A 16,609-nucleotide genomic window follows, 5' to 3' on the forward strand; every position below is an offset into this window, starting at 1 on the left:
AACATACTATCATTTATCACTAAAAAAAGTTTTGAAAACTCAGAAGTTGAATATTAACTAAATGAACAGTATAATTAATGAGTTTGAGGCTAAATTATATTGAAGTTCCTTTAAGTTATTTAATTATAACATGTTGGTCCTTTAAAAAAAATTAATCCCACTTACGTCTTTTAAGTTATTTAATTGTAACAAGTTAATCCTTAAAATACTTTTCATAACACTTAGGTCATTTAAGTTATTTAATTATAATTTTTAGACCCCGAATAACTTACATTTTTAAGATCTAATATCCCCCAAATTATTACGGTTAAATAACTTAAAACTTAATTGGTACCGAAAAAACTGAAACGACCAACTTAATACAATTAATTAACTTAAATGATCTAAGTGTGGTACGAAAAAACTTAAAAAAAAATTAATTTATTACGATTAAATAACTTAAATTATCTCAGATATATTTTAGCCCTAAAAATATTTGAGACTCAGGCTGCTGCCTCATTTACAGCCCCTTTGGGTCAGCTCTAACTAATTTTTCTTTTTTTAAAGTAGGTCAGCTCTAATTGTTGTTGTTATCATTTATCAATAAGTATAAATATACTCTATTCACACAGATAGACACATTATTTCTTTCAAAGCATTCTTCATACATTTTCTTTTTTAAGAAAGCTTTCTTCATAGATTTGCTGCTCCTCTTCTTTTATTGCATTAATTATTACATAAACGACATATACATATACAAACAAAATTAACTTCATGTTGACGACGGTAGAACAAACTTGGTTAGCAGTGAAACCAATATTTTCTGAGTTATGCATAGCTCCAAGCAGAAACAAGGTCAATAACGTTTCAACCGAAACATCTCCTGATTTTTGCAATATTCACTCAGATTCTTTCGAGGATTTGGTGGAGATAGGCATAAACCTGCCATGTAATGAATCAGTGGAAGAAAAACTATGTTGGTTGAGGTCACAAATCATTGGTAATGATGTAGAATTCAACTCTCCTTTTGGTACAAGGAAACTTGTCTATGCTGATCACACGGCCTCAGGTCGCAGTCTTCACTTCATTGAAAACTTCATCACCAAACATCTTCTGCCTTTCTACGGTATTGACATATTTGGTTTTTGTTTTTCGGTTACACACATATTTGGTTTGTTATAGGAATAGTTTTTCTTATTTTATTTTATTTTTGAAAAAATAATCACTTTTAAAAGCATCTTTTATTACAGATATTTTTTTAACTATCTTTTTAAAAAAAAATCACTAAAAATCAATCTCTAAAAGATTGACTATCAAACAATTTTTTTTTATGATTTCTAACAACAAATGATAATCATTATCTCTCCTTTTAACTACGTATATGTATCTCTTTTTATTACGGTAACTACGGTATGTATCTCAAGTTATTAAAAAATAATTAAATTCCCCTAAAAGATATTCACAAATTGAATTAGTACCAAGAGGATGAGGAAAACAGAATGAAGTTATAGCATAAGTTTGATTTATTTAGCACTTATCACAAATTACAGGGAAAATTTTCATTATTTTATGGATTTTATTTTATGTTAATAATTCAGTACAGCTGTATATGGATGTATTTATGAAGCTATGCTATATGTAGGTAATACCCATACTTGTGAGAGTTACGTTGGAAACAGGACGACAAAAATGGTACATGAAGCAACCAAGTACATTAAAAAATGCTTAGGTGGTGGGGAAGACGATGCACTCATGCTATGCGGCTCGGGCACAACGGCAGCCATCAAGAGGCTTCAAGAAGTAATGGGAATAGTTGTCCCTTCTATTTTGAGAGAAAGAATGTTGAGGTGCCTTGGTAAAGAAGAAAGATGGGTGGTTTTTGTTGGACCCTATGAGCACCATTCCAATCTACTTTCTTGGAGGCAAAGTTTGGCTGAGGTTGTAGAGATTGGCCTTGATGATCAAGGGTTGCTTGACATGGAAGCTTTGAAGCTACAACTTGAGGCATATAAAGATACCAATCGACCCTTGTTGGGATCTTTCTCAGCTTGTAGTAATGTAACTGGAATCTACTCAGATACACGAGCAATTGCTAGGCTTATTCACCAATACAAAGGTTTTGCATGCTTTGATTTTGCAGCAAGGTATGCATAATTATTTAGGGTTGTCATTAACTGGGGGTGTTAATTATTCGTATAAAAAAATAAATTAGGGACAAAGATTTAAAATAATGGTAAAAGGATTAGAATTCCATGCAGTCTCATATGATGACGGGCTCCTGTCGTTTGTGTAAATTAAATAGGAGAGTGATTGGAGCATGGAGGGAGATGGGTTTGATGGTGACAATGACAAAAATATATTTGAAAATGAACTAAATTTGGGGGACCATATAATTTATTAACATAGATAATCTATTTTCGCAAAATTTTTAAAGTTACCTGGTTGAAAATTAACTCTTCAACCTATGTGAATAGGTCTCTGGAAATAAAAACTCCCGCAAAAAAAGAGTATGATATATATCTCAAATTTTGTCATGAAATACATAATGAAAAAGAAAGTTAATTTTTTTTGCACAAGAATATTCTGGATTTGAAATTCCTAAGGTCTAAATTTTCTACAATATTTGTCAAAAAAACTCTACAATATTTTTGTCATTTAGGTTATAGTTTAGGACATTTTTGTCTTTACAGCATACAATATTTATTTTTTCATCTTGACAAACCTTTGCCTAAAGCATATCAATTCATGAAACTCAAATACACAACACAGAATCAAAATCCGTATATATATTCGTCCCTAATTTTAGTAGCTTGCTAATTATGATTTTCCAGCAGTGTGAACAATTGGGTCGTCCATTTTGATCATATTATATGTAAATTTGTGTATTAGAATTCATCTTTTTTTTTGTCAAGTTTATTTTGGTCAATAGAATTCATCTATTTAATAATGTCGTAACGATTTTATTAATTTGTTTATTTAGTGGTCCGTATGTGGAGATTGACATGAGATCGGGGGAAATTGATGGATATGATGCCGTTTTCATCAGCCCACATAAGTTTCTTGGTGGCCCTGACTCTCCAGGGATACTGTTAATGAACAAGACTTTGTATATGTTGAGATTTTCACCTCCATCAACTTGTGGAGGTGGTACTGTTAATTACGTCAATAGCTTCAATGAAAAGGTAAATCTCATTTTTTGTTAGAAATTTAAAAGGAAATTGATAATTATTTGAAGAATACCAAAAATTATAACAAAAATGATAATAGTCATAAATATGTTAAAATTATATGTAGATGTCTAGAGAGTCCTTCATAAAAAAATGTAGATGTCTTAGAAGTTAGATTAGGAATAAGTCAAATAACTTTGAATGATTTAGGCAACCTCCTTCATATTTTATTGCACCGGAGTTCCTCAAGAATTGTACGCCTTATTAAAACAGGCTTAATATTTTGCCACTAATTTTTTTATATGGTTTTCTTTAAAAAAATAGAGTTTTATTAATTTGTTTATTTATATATAGTTTTAATATATACTATATATTTTTTTAGGGGTAGTACTATATATTAAAAGTTTCATTTTATTCTCCCACATTCTGAATGTTACATCATTTGACCCCAAAAAAATATGTTACATCATCTTGGTCCCTTACGTGCCATTGAGTAGGGGTACTTATAAAATGGATATATCAAATGATACTTTTAAATTTTTTCATTTTTTTTTTGCCACTAGGGGCATTTTAATCTTAAATCAATAAGGACAAAGAAATAAAAATATATAACTATTTGATATAATATACGCTTTAAATTTTTTTTTATACTGTCCATACGTTAAAAAAATGATGTTATATGATTCTTTAATTTAATTATTCATTTTATTTGTCCTCGTGAGCTTAGCTCAGTTGGTAGGGACAACACATGATAATATGCAAGGTCCGGTTCAAACCCCGGCCACCACAAAAAAAAATATTCATTTTATTTCTTTGAGTTGTATTTTTATATTTCTATATTTCTTTGAGTTGTATTTTTATAATTTGTTGAGATTATATATTAGTACTAGAAACTGTTTTGAGAAAGAAAAAAAAAAACACATAAAAATAATCTATAACAAACTAGAATGCCGGTCTTAATCTTTTTTTTATTTAAAAAAAAAAAGCATTTGGATGCAAGATTGATGAAACTGTGTGCCACAATAAAATAAAACTATGACATACCAAAATGAAATCTAAAATAAAGTTTAGTACTGGTATGTTTTTTTTAAGGGTTGAGTAGTAGTATATAATTACATAATTAAGTCTGTACCAAAAACCTAAACATAATTAAGTCTAAAATATACAAGTTGAAATAGGCGCCGACATCCATTTCGTGTGTATTTGGTATCACGTTAAAAAGTCCATCACATATCTATCAAAAAAGTCAACCATTGTTTTTCCTTGTTTCCCTGCCAAAAAGAAACTTAAAATCATCTTGTCTAAAGAAAAGAAACTTAAAATCATAGTAAAGTCAGAAGCATAGACGTGCTGAACGGTAAAGTCAATAAATATAACCCATTAAATCAACGGAAATAAACTCATTCAGTTTTATGTCAAATTAAACTTTGATATCAAGGAGTCAATTTATCCTAGGTTGATTTTTTTTTAGAGAAACAAGCTTAATGCATTTCATTAATAATCAAGAATTCAATATATGATGGGATGTTATAATGAATACGGAAACTAGCTTCCGACAAAGCCGCTTTAACTAAGCTATGAGCAACTCCGTTTGCTTGTCTCTCCTAGGTTGAATTTGTACTCACAAAATAAACCAACCGAATATTTAATTACTGCACACACAAATATGCTAAACAGTTCTTAAACTATATAAAGTCCACTAATTTGATCTTTAAAATATGTCAATTAATCTCTCACATCTTAATAATAGGGACTAAATTTTGATAATATGGACTAAATTGAAGAAATATTGTTAATTTAAACACTAAATTATATCTAATGAAAATTACAAACACACATATGAAATGATGATTAATTAACAAAAAGTCAAAAACTACGTGATCGAGGGGAAAAATGAATTTATTACTTGTCACATTTGACTATTTTACACGTATTATAGAAATATGATTAATTAAATTTTACTAAACTATTCTTTTTAACTATTAGCGTCTTTTTGTACTAAAAACAAAACTGTTTGTGTATTTTCATTATCGTAAATGTAAAATGAAAAATAATAATCCAATGATTAAACACATAATATTAATTATTCGGTATAGTTGAAATAAAAATACAAAATTATTGAAACTAAACTGAAAATATCACTTCTTTTTTTTGTTTGGTAGATAGACGAGATGACAAAGCTATCATAAAATCACACACACAAAGTAGAGGTACCGGAGTTCGAACTCTGACCATGACGTCCGGCCTAATAATTTCGACATTTTTGTCAGTTGAGCTGGGACTTATGAGACAAATATCACTCCTTTTTAAACAACTTTTTTTTAAAAAAATAAAAATAAAAATCCGGCAAATTATCATGGGATAGAGAGAATACATATGATACCCGATATGCATGTCATTTACCGCCTCAAATGATGTTTAAATCAACTTTCAAACATCATCTAATGTGTTTCTTGTATGCCAGGATACATTGTACTTAGAGGACATAGAGGAAAGGGAAAACGGTGGCACACCTCCAATAATACAAACAGTGAGAGCAGCTTTGGCATTTTGGGTGAAAGAGTACATCAACTATGAAGAAATTGATAGAAGAGAACAACTCTACATTAACAAAGCACTTAAGAAATTCATTCCCAACCCAAACATTGAGATTTTAGGGAACTTAAGCACCAAAAGACAAGCTATATTGTCATTTGTCATTTATGCGACCATCAATAGAAGTGAACGCAAGACTAAGAACAAAAGAGGTAAGATACTTAATGGCTCCTTTGTTGCAACATTGTTAAACGATCTCTTTGGAATACAAGCTCGAGGTGGGTGTGCTTGTGCTGGACCTTACGGACATGATTTGCTCAACATCAATGAATCTCAATCGCTTGCCGTTAGATCAGCTATTCAAGAGGTAAATTCTTTCAACATCTCAAGTTTTCTTTAAAAAAATCTCTAAGTCTTAAATTTTATTACGAACACACATATTTGGAAAATTAATATTGGATTAACGATGAAAAATTGAAGTAAAAAGAGAAACGTGGATTAGAGAATCGTGGCTTCTAACTTACTTACGAGACATAGTTTAGTTTTTTTGTTTAGTTGTAACATATGTTTAATATGTCTTTTTACTCCTTTTTTTAACATGTTAAACATAACAAACTTATTTATTGTTTTTAAACAGGGTTATGTTGGTGTAAAACCGGGATGGACTAGAGTTAGTTTTCCTTACTACATGGATGAGGAGGGATTTGAGTTCATTTTAACTGCCATAGAGTTTGTATCTATATATGGTCAACGGTTCCTTCCGCTATACAACTTCAATTTGAAAAATGGCAACTGGAGAATAAAGAAACAAAAGCTTGAAACTCTGATGAAGGAAAATAAATGTTACTTCAAAGAAACAAAAGAGAAAACAAACAATGATTTTTTCAAAGCAGATGGTGAATATAATGTAAGAATTAAATCAGTTGGTAAGATGAGAAGGAAATCATTCTTAGCAGCTAAATGTATTGCAAGTCGTCTTCCCAAATTCCCTTCTCCAAGCATGGTCTGTCCAGATGTAGATCCCAGTGTTCTCCATTTTATAGTTTAACTAGAAGGATATATGTGTGGATCTTAAAGGTGCAACTATTTTTTTTTTTTTTGTTCGAACACAATATACTCGAAATAAATTATTGTATAAAATATACATTTCAATTTTAACGTCTTATAAGTAAATATAATGTTGATAGTAATAATTAAATTGAATTAAGTTTATGAAACTCTGTCTGTAGACTAAAATTTAAATGGAAACACATTAAAATCATAGCTTTCTTTTTGACTATCAAAACCGTAGCTTTCTTAAAAATTATAAAGAGTGATTCTAACATTAGCCCAATTATATTCGTCAATTTTTTTTTGAAGGGTATTTGTAATAATTTTAGAAGTCAAAATTTATAGTATGTCCTAGTTGAAAATTATTATCATTGCAAAAATTCAACCACCCTGTTTCAAATTTTATTTTTGGATTATTCCATTTGCTTTTAAGAATCACACAATTTCATTCAGTTTCGATTTTAGCTTGGATTATTTCCCTCCCTAACTTGATTTTTTTGTCAGCATGAGAAGAATGAAGGAAATATCATTTATATGGTAAAATTCTTATCTTGGCATGAATGAATTTCATTTTTTACCTTTACCATTAGAATTCTCAGTCCCTTGTTTGTTTGGATTATAATGTTACTTAGGATTTCTTTGTATCTTGGTCCGTGTAATTTGGAGACATAACATGTTTATTTGACTTGGACATTTTTTTTGTAATTATCATTCATGGAACATCTTTGTGTTGCGATTATTTTAGTGTATATTTATATTCATTTGGCTTTCAATTTTTTTTTAAATAAAAAATCAACTATAAATATCAAATCACTCATTGCTTTTCAAATTTATGATTAATCTATTTATTTTATAGACTAGAAAATTGAGTTCACGAAATTTAATCCAGTTTTACTTTGAATTATACACAACCCATGTATTTGTTTTTTAGTAGTGTTAGCAACACTTTCTCCAACACTCACTTCTTTATTGACTTAAATTATAGTGGGTATCACACTTTAGAAATGGGTACCATTCAAAATGGTGGGTCATACAATGGTTTCACTCAATAAAAGAATGTGTGTTGAAGGGAGTGTCCTAGGATTCCTCTTGTTTTTTACACACATTCAATCAAATCACATCATAATGCTATTATGTTAGTTTAATTCGTAAAATATCTCTACAAATATCTAGTTATTATTTTACAAAAATATTACTTAATATGATTTAATTGAATGCATGAATAAATAAAAAAAATTAAACCATCATTTGAGACGAGAGTTTTTATGGTGGGACATAAAACCCTCAAAGTCGTTTCAGGAAAGTGGCCAAGATGTTGTTGACAAAAACATAAAGTTCAAATGGACATTCATAACAATATTATGTCTCGCAGGTCCAATTAAATCAAGTGTAATGTTTACGAGGATTGATTTTGCTATTTAAAAAGGCTTACAAGTGTAGGTTGTTGCTTGCTTGTCCAGTTGCCTTCCGTTCACGTGTAATTAAAGATATGGAAGATGTCACACTTTTTAATTAATATCTTTTTAAAGAGTTTATTTTATTTTTTTTACAAGTGATTTTCCTTTCCATAAGGAGTCATATGCTAATGCTTATATTACCGTGTACTAGGTACGTGGTTAACGAAAAGAAAAGAAAAGAGAAGCTTAATTTTTTATTTCTTTCCTTTGTCCGGCCCAAAGAAAAGCATAAAGTTCAAATACAATGTTTTAATTCCAACTTGCAACAACAACAATCTAGATGGAGAGCTACCTGAATTGGATATATCTACAATAAAATAGTGCCAGCCAACAGGTTTTGTCCGGCTCATGATATAAATCCCACTGAAAATCATTTAACTAGTTATATAAATAACTCAAATTAATATTCTACATTCTCTTGTAACAAAGCCTTCTTCATTCTCTTTTTCGTATATGCATGTTTCATTACATTGACAATATCATACATAACTATATTCAATTCTTGCTTATGAAGATAGAACAACCATTGTTAGCAGAGATCATAGCTATATTAGCTCAAAGTCAGAACAAGGCCAAAAATGGGGACCATGTACCTTTATCCAAAACAAGCAACATATTAGAAACATCTCATGACTTTTGCTACCACCCTGAATCCTTTAAGAAACTTGTGGAAATGGACATGCCTTGTAATGAAACTGTGGAGGAAAAACTGTGTTGGTTGCGGTCTCAAATCATAGGTAATGATGCAGAGTTTGATTCTCCATTTGGAAGACGAAAACTTGTCTACGCTGATCACACTGCTTCTGGTCGTAGTCTTCGTTACAATGAAGATTTCATCATCAATCATCTTCTTCCTTTCTATGGTACGTCACTTCATTCACATCGTGACTGAATAATCTCTACAATATATGCTAATATGGCCTATGATTATATATCTTGGTGTAGCTTTTTATTTGCCTAAAGTTTTTGGAGCGCTATATACATGTTACTCAAATGTGAAATACATTTTTCCAATGAACAACAAATATAGTGTAAGAACTTACATCTCTCTTCTATTTCATCCCATGAAGTATATGATAATAATAATTTGTCTATATTTTTGTTATATACATTCTTCAACTTTTTTTTTGAATCACAAATATGTGAGTGTGCTCAAATATTATGTCCAAATAGTTGTGACCAACCAAAACTTCCTCTAATAAGAGACCAATATTGAGAGACTTAATTGATGATTTGCAACCAAACCATTTAGGTTGATGGAAAAAATTATAGAATACAAGAGACTAAAAAATATTAATGTGCGAGCATCTCTTTTAGCTTTGTTATTCTTGGACAGGGAACACTCATACTTGCGACAGTTATGTGGGAAGCAGAACAACAAAAATGCTACATGAAGCAACTGAGTACATTAAGAAATGCTTAGGTGGTGGAGAAAATGATGCAATCATCTTCTGTGGCTCAGGCACAACTGCATCCATCAAAAGACTTCAAGAAGTAATGGGAATTGCAGTGCCTTCTATTGTTAGAGAAAGGATGTTGAATAGCCTTAGCAAAGAAGAAAGATGGGTGGTTTTTGTAGGACCCCATGAGCATCATTCAAATCTACTTTCTTGGAGGCAGAGTTTGGCAGAGGTTGTAGAGATTGGCTTAGATGATGAAGGGTTGCTTGATATGGAAGCTTTGAAGCTGCAACTTGAGGCCTATAAAGATACTAATCGACCATTGTTAGGATCTTTCTCTGCTTGTAGTAATGTAACTGGAATCTACTCAGATACACGTGCAATTGCAATGCTTTTTCACAAATACAAAGGCTATGCATGTTTTGATTTTGCAGCAAGGTACATAGTTAATTTGATTTGTCAATTGTGGCATTCTGTATATTAGAATATTTGATGACATAGTAATTAATGGCTTTTGTTTAGTGGTCCGTATGTGGAGATTGACATGGGATCAGGGAGGAATGATGGGTATGATGCTGTGTTCCTTAGTCCACATAAGTTTCTTGGTGGTCCTGATTCTCCGGGAGTACTTTTGATGAACAATGCTTTGTATCGGTTGAGATCTTCGCCCCCATCCACTTGTGGAGGCGGAACTGTCACTTATGTCAATGCATTCGATGAAAAGGTAAATCTCATTTTGTGAAAGTTTTTTTGTTAATCGGCCTAAAGAAAGTTTCTCAGTGTTGTTGATTAGGGTTATGTGATTTTATGCAACCTAGGGAGTACTTTTAATTTAACATCACTTTCCTCTTCACCTTATATTCAATGAAATTTTATCAGTCATATTCATATGTGTGATCAATGTAGGACACATTATACATGGAGAACATAGAAGAGAGGGAAAATGGGGGCACCCCTCAAATAATCCAAACAGTGAGAGCATCGTTAGCATTTTGGGTTAAAGAGTACATTGGCTACAATGAGATAGAGAAAAGAGAACAACTGTACATTAACAAGGCACTCAAGAGACTTGTCACCAACCCCAACATCAAGATTTTGGGAAACTTAAACGCCAAGCGACAAGCTATACTCTCATTTCTCATCTACTCTACAACCAATTCTTGCTCATCAATTGATAGTTGTAGCCAAGAACATGAAGGGGGGCTTAATTTGTGGCAAGAAATAGGGAACCAGAGAGGCAAGCCGCTTCATGGCCCTTTTGTTGCAGCATTGCTTAATGACCTTTTTGGCATTCAAGCTCGAGGAGGGTGTGCTTGTGCTGGACCTTACGGACACGAATTACTCAACATCAATAAATCTCAATCACTTGCTATCAGATCAGCTGTTCAAGAGGTGAAAAATCATCTTATTTCCTTGATATTTTTTAGCTTAAATGTGTCTTTAATCTTTATGAAGTTTAGACTTTTTATTTTTACTCTATGTACTCATGGTTCCTACAAATTACAAAACTGCATGGTCCTTTCAAAGCATTTAAAAGAAAAACTAAAATTGTTTATTGTTTTGGATCTTTTGGTACAGGGCTATATCGGAGTAAAACCTGGATGGACAAGAGTTAGTTTTCCTTATTACATGAGTGAAGGTGATTTTGATTACATTTTAAGTGCAATAGAGTTTTTAGCTGTATATGGCCAAAGGTTCTTTCCTCTATATACCTTCAACTTGAGGAATGGAAGTTGGAGAATGAAGACTGAGAAATTTGAGGCAGTAAACAAGGAAGACACTTGCAACATTTCTAATCATTTACTGGGAAAAAATCTAGAGAAAATAAACATTGATGTTGATGTGGCTGTGAGAAGGAACCAAACTTATTTAGATGTGGCCAAATATATTGCTAGTAGCCTCCCTAAGTTTCCACCTCAGGGAATATTGCAGGAAGAAATGGATCCCACTATCCTCTACTTTAGAGTTTGAATTTTGGAGTTGTCTATGAGAAGTCACTTGATTGCAAGGTTTGCCCTACAACCTATAGGTACTCGGTTCGAGACCCGGCACTAAGAGTTTGAATTTTGGATGTGTTTTCAATACTCGATACCAAACATTATTTATGAACATACTGAGTATACATATGATTTTGTGTCATTGTTCATTTGATTTGTAGTCTGAATGAATGAAATCTACATTTTATGGCATCTTTCTTCAATAGAGGAGTGTTTCAATAGAGGAGTGCTATATAGCACGACACTTTTGTCGTGCAAAACACACGAACGCTTACAAACTTCCTATTTACAGATTTGTTTAATTATTTTAATATGTTAAGGAAAAAACCAAATGAAAAATGTTCCAAATCTCATAACTAGTCCACCGCCAACCACACATCAACTCTATTTGGTGTCATCCTTTACACGGCAATTGTCATTGCCTCCCACCGTCATTGTTGTCATTATAAAGATTGAAATACCATAAATAATGTAACGCCCTCCTTTTTATCTAATTATTTAAATTAGTTTTAGAATATATTTATATATTTATATGATGTATATGAGGGATATATGATTTGTTGAGATTAGATGTCTTTTTATAATTTAGTTAATATATTTTGTTGAGTGATATTTTGTTATGTTATATGTTGGTATTTACTAACATAATATATTTGTTAATTATTATAGATATATATTTGTTATTTGGTGTATTATTATATATTTAGTAGAGAAATATTATTTATTAGAATATGAGGATTATTAGTGTGAGTGGATTTGGGGGTTAGAATAGAAAGAAGAATAAGTTGTTGGGCCTAAATAGATTTGGGAAGAATATTTTAGTATTATAAATAGAGAAGCTTAGGTTGGAAAGAGTTTACCCTAAACCGCTTTTTGGAAAAGAGGAGAACAAGAAAGAAGAGAAGAGAAGAGAAAAGTCAAGAGAAGAGGAGAAGACCTTAGGAAAGAAGAACGCTGCTGCTGATTCAGGAATTAATCTAAGGTGAGGGTGAGACTATCTTGCATTAATATTAAGTTGTTAAATCATTAGATTACATCTAACAAGTTGAGGAGAGTTTGTGAGAATTTGAGAATTAGGGTTTTGAGAGAGATTTGATGATTAGAAGATGAAAACTTGTTGAATTGATGTAGAAATTATGTACAGACCTTAGATAATCCATAGGATGATTATTGGAAGTAGTTTTGAGGTTAGAACCATGAGATTAGGTGAAACTTGGAGAAAATCTGCATTCAGCCCGAATTTTGATATTAAAACTGGAATTGATCGGTGCCGAATTGGTCTTAGGTGTAAACACGAAAGTTGTAGGTATGGATGTTAGCTTTCTAATGCCGTTGGTCTCACGTCAAAACGATATATAGAACTTGAGTTATGGTCAAATTACTGCACGTAGGTCACAGTGAATTTTTATGGACTTTCAACACAACTTTTCCGAATTTAAAATAAAAACTGGTATTGATCGGTACATAATTGGTCTTAGGAGTAAACATGAAAGTTTTAGATAATTTTGTTAGCTTTATAGTGGCTTTGGTTTGACGTGAAAATGATGTTTGGTCTGTGAGTTATGATGAAAATACTACAGGGAGGTCTTAGCAAAATTGTACGGTGATAGCATTCTCTGTTTCATGTTTTTGCTTTTTGTTCATATGTTTCTGTTTTGAATTGATCTTTGTTGTAAACATGAAAGTTGTTGATATTTGTGATATCTTTCCAGTAGCTTTGGTTTGACATGAAAATATGTTGTGGATAATTTATTATGTTTTTACAAAGATACATAGTGAATTATTGTTGATGTTTAAATACGATGTTATATGATGTTGTCTATGATTGATGAATTACTGTATGATTGTTTATGATTGATGAATATGATGTTTTAAGATGTTGTTTATTATCATTTGATATTGTTATATTATGATATGACATGAATTATTTATGTGATCCATATGTTGTCAAGATGTTAAGATGTTAAGACGTTAAGATGATAAGAGTTGTTAAGTCGTCAAGTCGTTGTGAAGTCATCAAGTTATTAAGATGTTATGTTGTCAAGATATCAAGATGTTAGGATGTCATAGATGTTCATGAAGTTGTCTAAGTTGTGGGAAGTTGAGTCCATTGCATACTCATATACGTTGGTTGGGGGCTTGATGCTCTGGAATGCTTAGTCATTCACACGATTGGTTGGGAGCTTGATGCTCTGAAGAGCCTATTTACGCTCATATAAGTTGGTTGGGAGCTTGATGCTCTGTATTGGTACCAAATGCATTTGCATATCAAGAAGTTTTAAGATGATTTAAGATGTGAAGTTGTCGAGTTGTCAAGTTGTTAAGTTGTCAAGATGCTAAGATGATTTGAGATGTTAAGAGTTGCATAGTCGAGTTGAGTCGCATTGTCGAGTTAAGTGAGGTTTGATTATGAAGTTTGATTGTGATTTGATGATTATGATTTAATGATGATGTTTGTTTATGAAGTTGATTATGAACTTGATTATGAAGTTGCCTTCGATAAATGCTATGTTTTGATAATGATACTTATGTGAATTATATGATGATGCTTACGATTATATTTGGTGTTAGATATTGATGCTTATGATCATGATTTAAGATAAGATGTTTTATGAATAATAATTGAGATTACTTGATGAAGTATATGACTAATGTAGGAAGGATAATGACACTAGTTAGGGAAGTTTAAGTTATTAGATATGATTAATGAATTATAAGATGTTTAAGTTGTTGAATGTACTTTATATGATTTATATGCTTAATATTATTGTTTGAGAAATCTCACCCCTCTGCTTGGAAATGTTGCTCTTCGTATGGGTAACTTGCAGGTAACCAGGATTAGTTGCGGTCGTGAGTGGACTCCTCACAAGTGTGTCTTAGGTGCTCTGATACGTAACGGGATGGGATTATGTCTTCTATTTCTATTCCTTACGTATTACTTATGGATTTTTATGAATAAATGTTGAACAAGACTTATGAGATTTTTATGTTGAGGCCTGCGTGCCAAAGATTATTTTTATTGTTGAACTAATTTCCGCTGCGAAGTTTTGAATTACTTATGTTAAATGATTTTGAAGAATAAATTATTATTTATTCAGTTTATGAATTTTTAAGAAGTGTAGCATTTCGTTTAAAGTTGAAAAACTCTGATTTATTTATGAAATTTTTACGTTGGGAAAACGAAGTGTTACAAATAATCTATATAAAAATCGTTTCATCTAAGAAAGAGAGGGAGATAGATCAGAGTAATGAAGGCTTAAAAAAGGTGAGAGGGTGAGAGACAGTGGCAAGGAAGCAGAGCACCGTTACTGGAACAATTACAAATACCATCAAACTATCTAAATATTCAATTGAAGAGGATTGTGCATTAGTAGCATTACGAGCAAGAAAGATCTTATAGCTGGTCAATTGAAAATTGAAAAGGAGGATATGAAGCTGAAAACACAACACATAAATAGAGAGAAATGTGTTTGATAGGGAAAACCAAGAAGAAAAAGCGCATTCGTGTGTGTAGCAAAATCTTGGCGTGTTATTTAGCATTTTTCGTTTCGATATGTGGCAATATACTGTTGTATTCCCTAAAATAGATAGTGAAATCATCATGAACACGTGTTTCAATATGTGGCAATATATTGTTGTATACCCTAACATGTTATCCGGCCATAATCTTTATATTATATATAGAATAAACTTACTCATGTGGCAACTGTTTTGAAGACTTCTTCTTATGCAAGAATTGCTGTAACGCCCTCCTTTTTATTTAATTATTTTAAATAAGTTTTAGAATATATATTTATATGATTAGTGTGATTTATAAGATTTATGTGATTTATATGATTTTAGGGAAATTTATGAGACGTTGTAACTTATTTTATTGTTTAATAAAATAAGATTCGAAAATAAAATAAATATTAAGTTGTGGGGTTATTTTGTGTAGAAATATATTTGTTATTTGATGAAGAGATATATTTGTTATTTTGTGTAGAAATATATATGTTATTTGGTGTAGAAATATATTTGTTATTTGTTATAGATATATTTGTTATTTGGTGTAGAAATATATTTGTTATTTGTTAGAGATATATTTGTTATTGGTGTATTATTATTATTAAGTGGGGGAGAGATATATTTAATTTAGAAATAAATAAGATTATGAGGAATATAGTAGTTTTGAGGTGTAAGCGAAATAAGAAGGGGGTTAGAATAGAAAGAAGAATAAGTTGTTGGGCCAAAATAGATTTAGGAAGAGCGTTTAGTATTATAAATAGAGAAGCTTAGGTTAGAAAGAGTTTACCTTAAACCGCTTTTTGGAAAAGAGGAGAACAAGAAATAAGAGAAGAGAAGAGAAAAGTCAAGAGAAGAGGAGAATACCTTAGGAAAGAAGAACGCTGCTGCTGATTCAGGAATTAATCTAAGGTAAGGGTGAGACTAATTTTCAATATTATTAAGGGTATAATTCTATAGGATGAATTTAGCATGATTAGGTTAAGTTTTGGTGAGAATTGAGAATTAGGTTTAGGATCAATTTTGATGAATAAATCAAGAACAGATGTTAGATTGATGCAAAATTAGTATACAGACCTTAGATATGACTTAAGATGATAATTAGATGCTATTTGGATGAAGGAATCATGAATATAGGTGAAAAGTTGTGATTTTTAGGTTTCTGGCCGTACTGACATTCATCGCTCGCACCTGCGAGCAAGAACACTCGCATCTGCGAGCTAGAACCCAGAACTCGCAACTGCGAGTGACCTGTGAGCTCGCAACTGCGAGCAGAATAACTCGCCACTGCGAGTAAATACGTAGGAACCCAGAATGCACACTTTGCTCGCCAGTGCGAGTGAAGTTACTCGCCACTGCGAGTTAAGCTGTTAGTTGCCCAAAATTGTCCCGATGCGATCCTTTCGCACGTGTAGTCTTGAGATGACCTTAGAAGTAAGTTAGAGAGCTGTTTAGGATGCTTTCATAAGCTCCAGAAGTCTGTTATGGTGACTGAAAATTAGAAGTGTTGCTGCATGAAT

General features: G+C 31.6%; 2 protein-coding genes and 1 long non-coding RNA gene across 3 annotated transcripts; all 3 read left to right on the top strand.

Moving 5' to 3' along the window:
• The first annotated feature begins 529 nt into the window (after positions 1 to 529).
• LOC146933887 (uncharacterized) lies at positions 530 to 6,849 on the top strand. The gene is made up of 5 exons (XM_085705681.1): positions 530 to 1,105; positions 1,622 to 2,123; positions 2,960 to 3,161; positions 5,611 to 6,048; positions 6,319 to 6,849. Exons 1-5 carry the CDS (start codon positions 754 to 756, stop codon positions 6,727 to 6,729), a joined length of 1,905 nt encoding a protein of 634 aa, XP_085561807.1. The 5' UTR covers positions 530 to 753; the 3' UTR covers positions 6,730 to 6,849.
• Positions 6,850 to 8,608: 1,759 nt separating this feature from the next.
• Positions 8,609 to 11,777, top strand: LOC146933888 (uncharacterized). Its single transcript, XM_085705680.1, has 5 exons — positions 8,609 to 9,051; positions 9,525 to 10,026; positions 10,111 to 10,312; positions 10,495 to 10,980; positions 11,167 to 11,777. Exons 1-5 carry the CDS (start codon positions 8,646 to 8,648, stop codon positions 11,557 to 11,559), a joined length of 1,989 nt encoding a protein of 662 aa, XP_085561806.1. The 5' UTR covers positions 8,609 to 8,645; the 3' UTR covers positions 11,560 to 11,777.
• Positions 11,778 to 12,442: 665 nt separating this feature from the next.
• Positions 12,443 to 14,613, top strand: LOC146933889 (uncharacterized). Its single transcript, XR_015007598.1, has 2 exons — positions 12,443 to 12,567; positions 14,414 to 14,613. It is a non-coding gene; the product is annotated as an uncharacterized LOC146933889 (long non-coding RNA).
• The last annotated feature ends 1,996 nt before the right edge of the window (positions 14,614 to 16,609 follow it).

Source organism: Medicago sativa, chromosome 4 (assembly GCF_051527215.1).
Source record: "Medicago sativa cultivar Bolivia chromosome 4, Bolivia_mono, whole genome shotgun sequence".
Classification (NCBI taxonomy): Eukaryota; Viridiplantae; Streptophyta; class Magnoliopsida; order Fabales; family Fabaceae; genus Medicago; species Medicago sativa.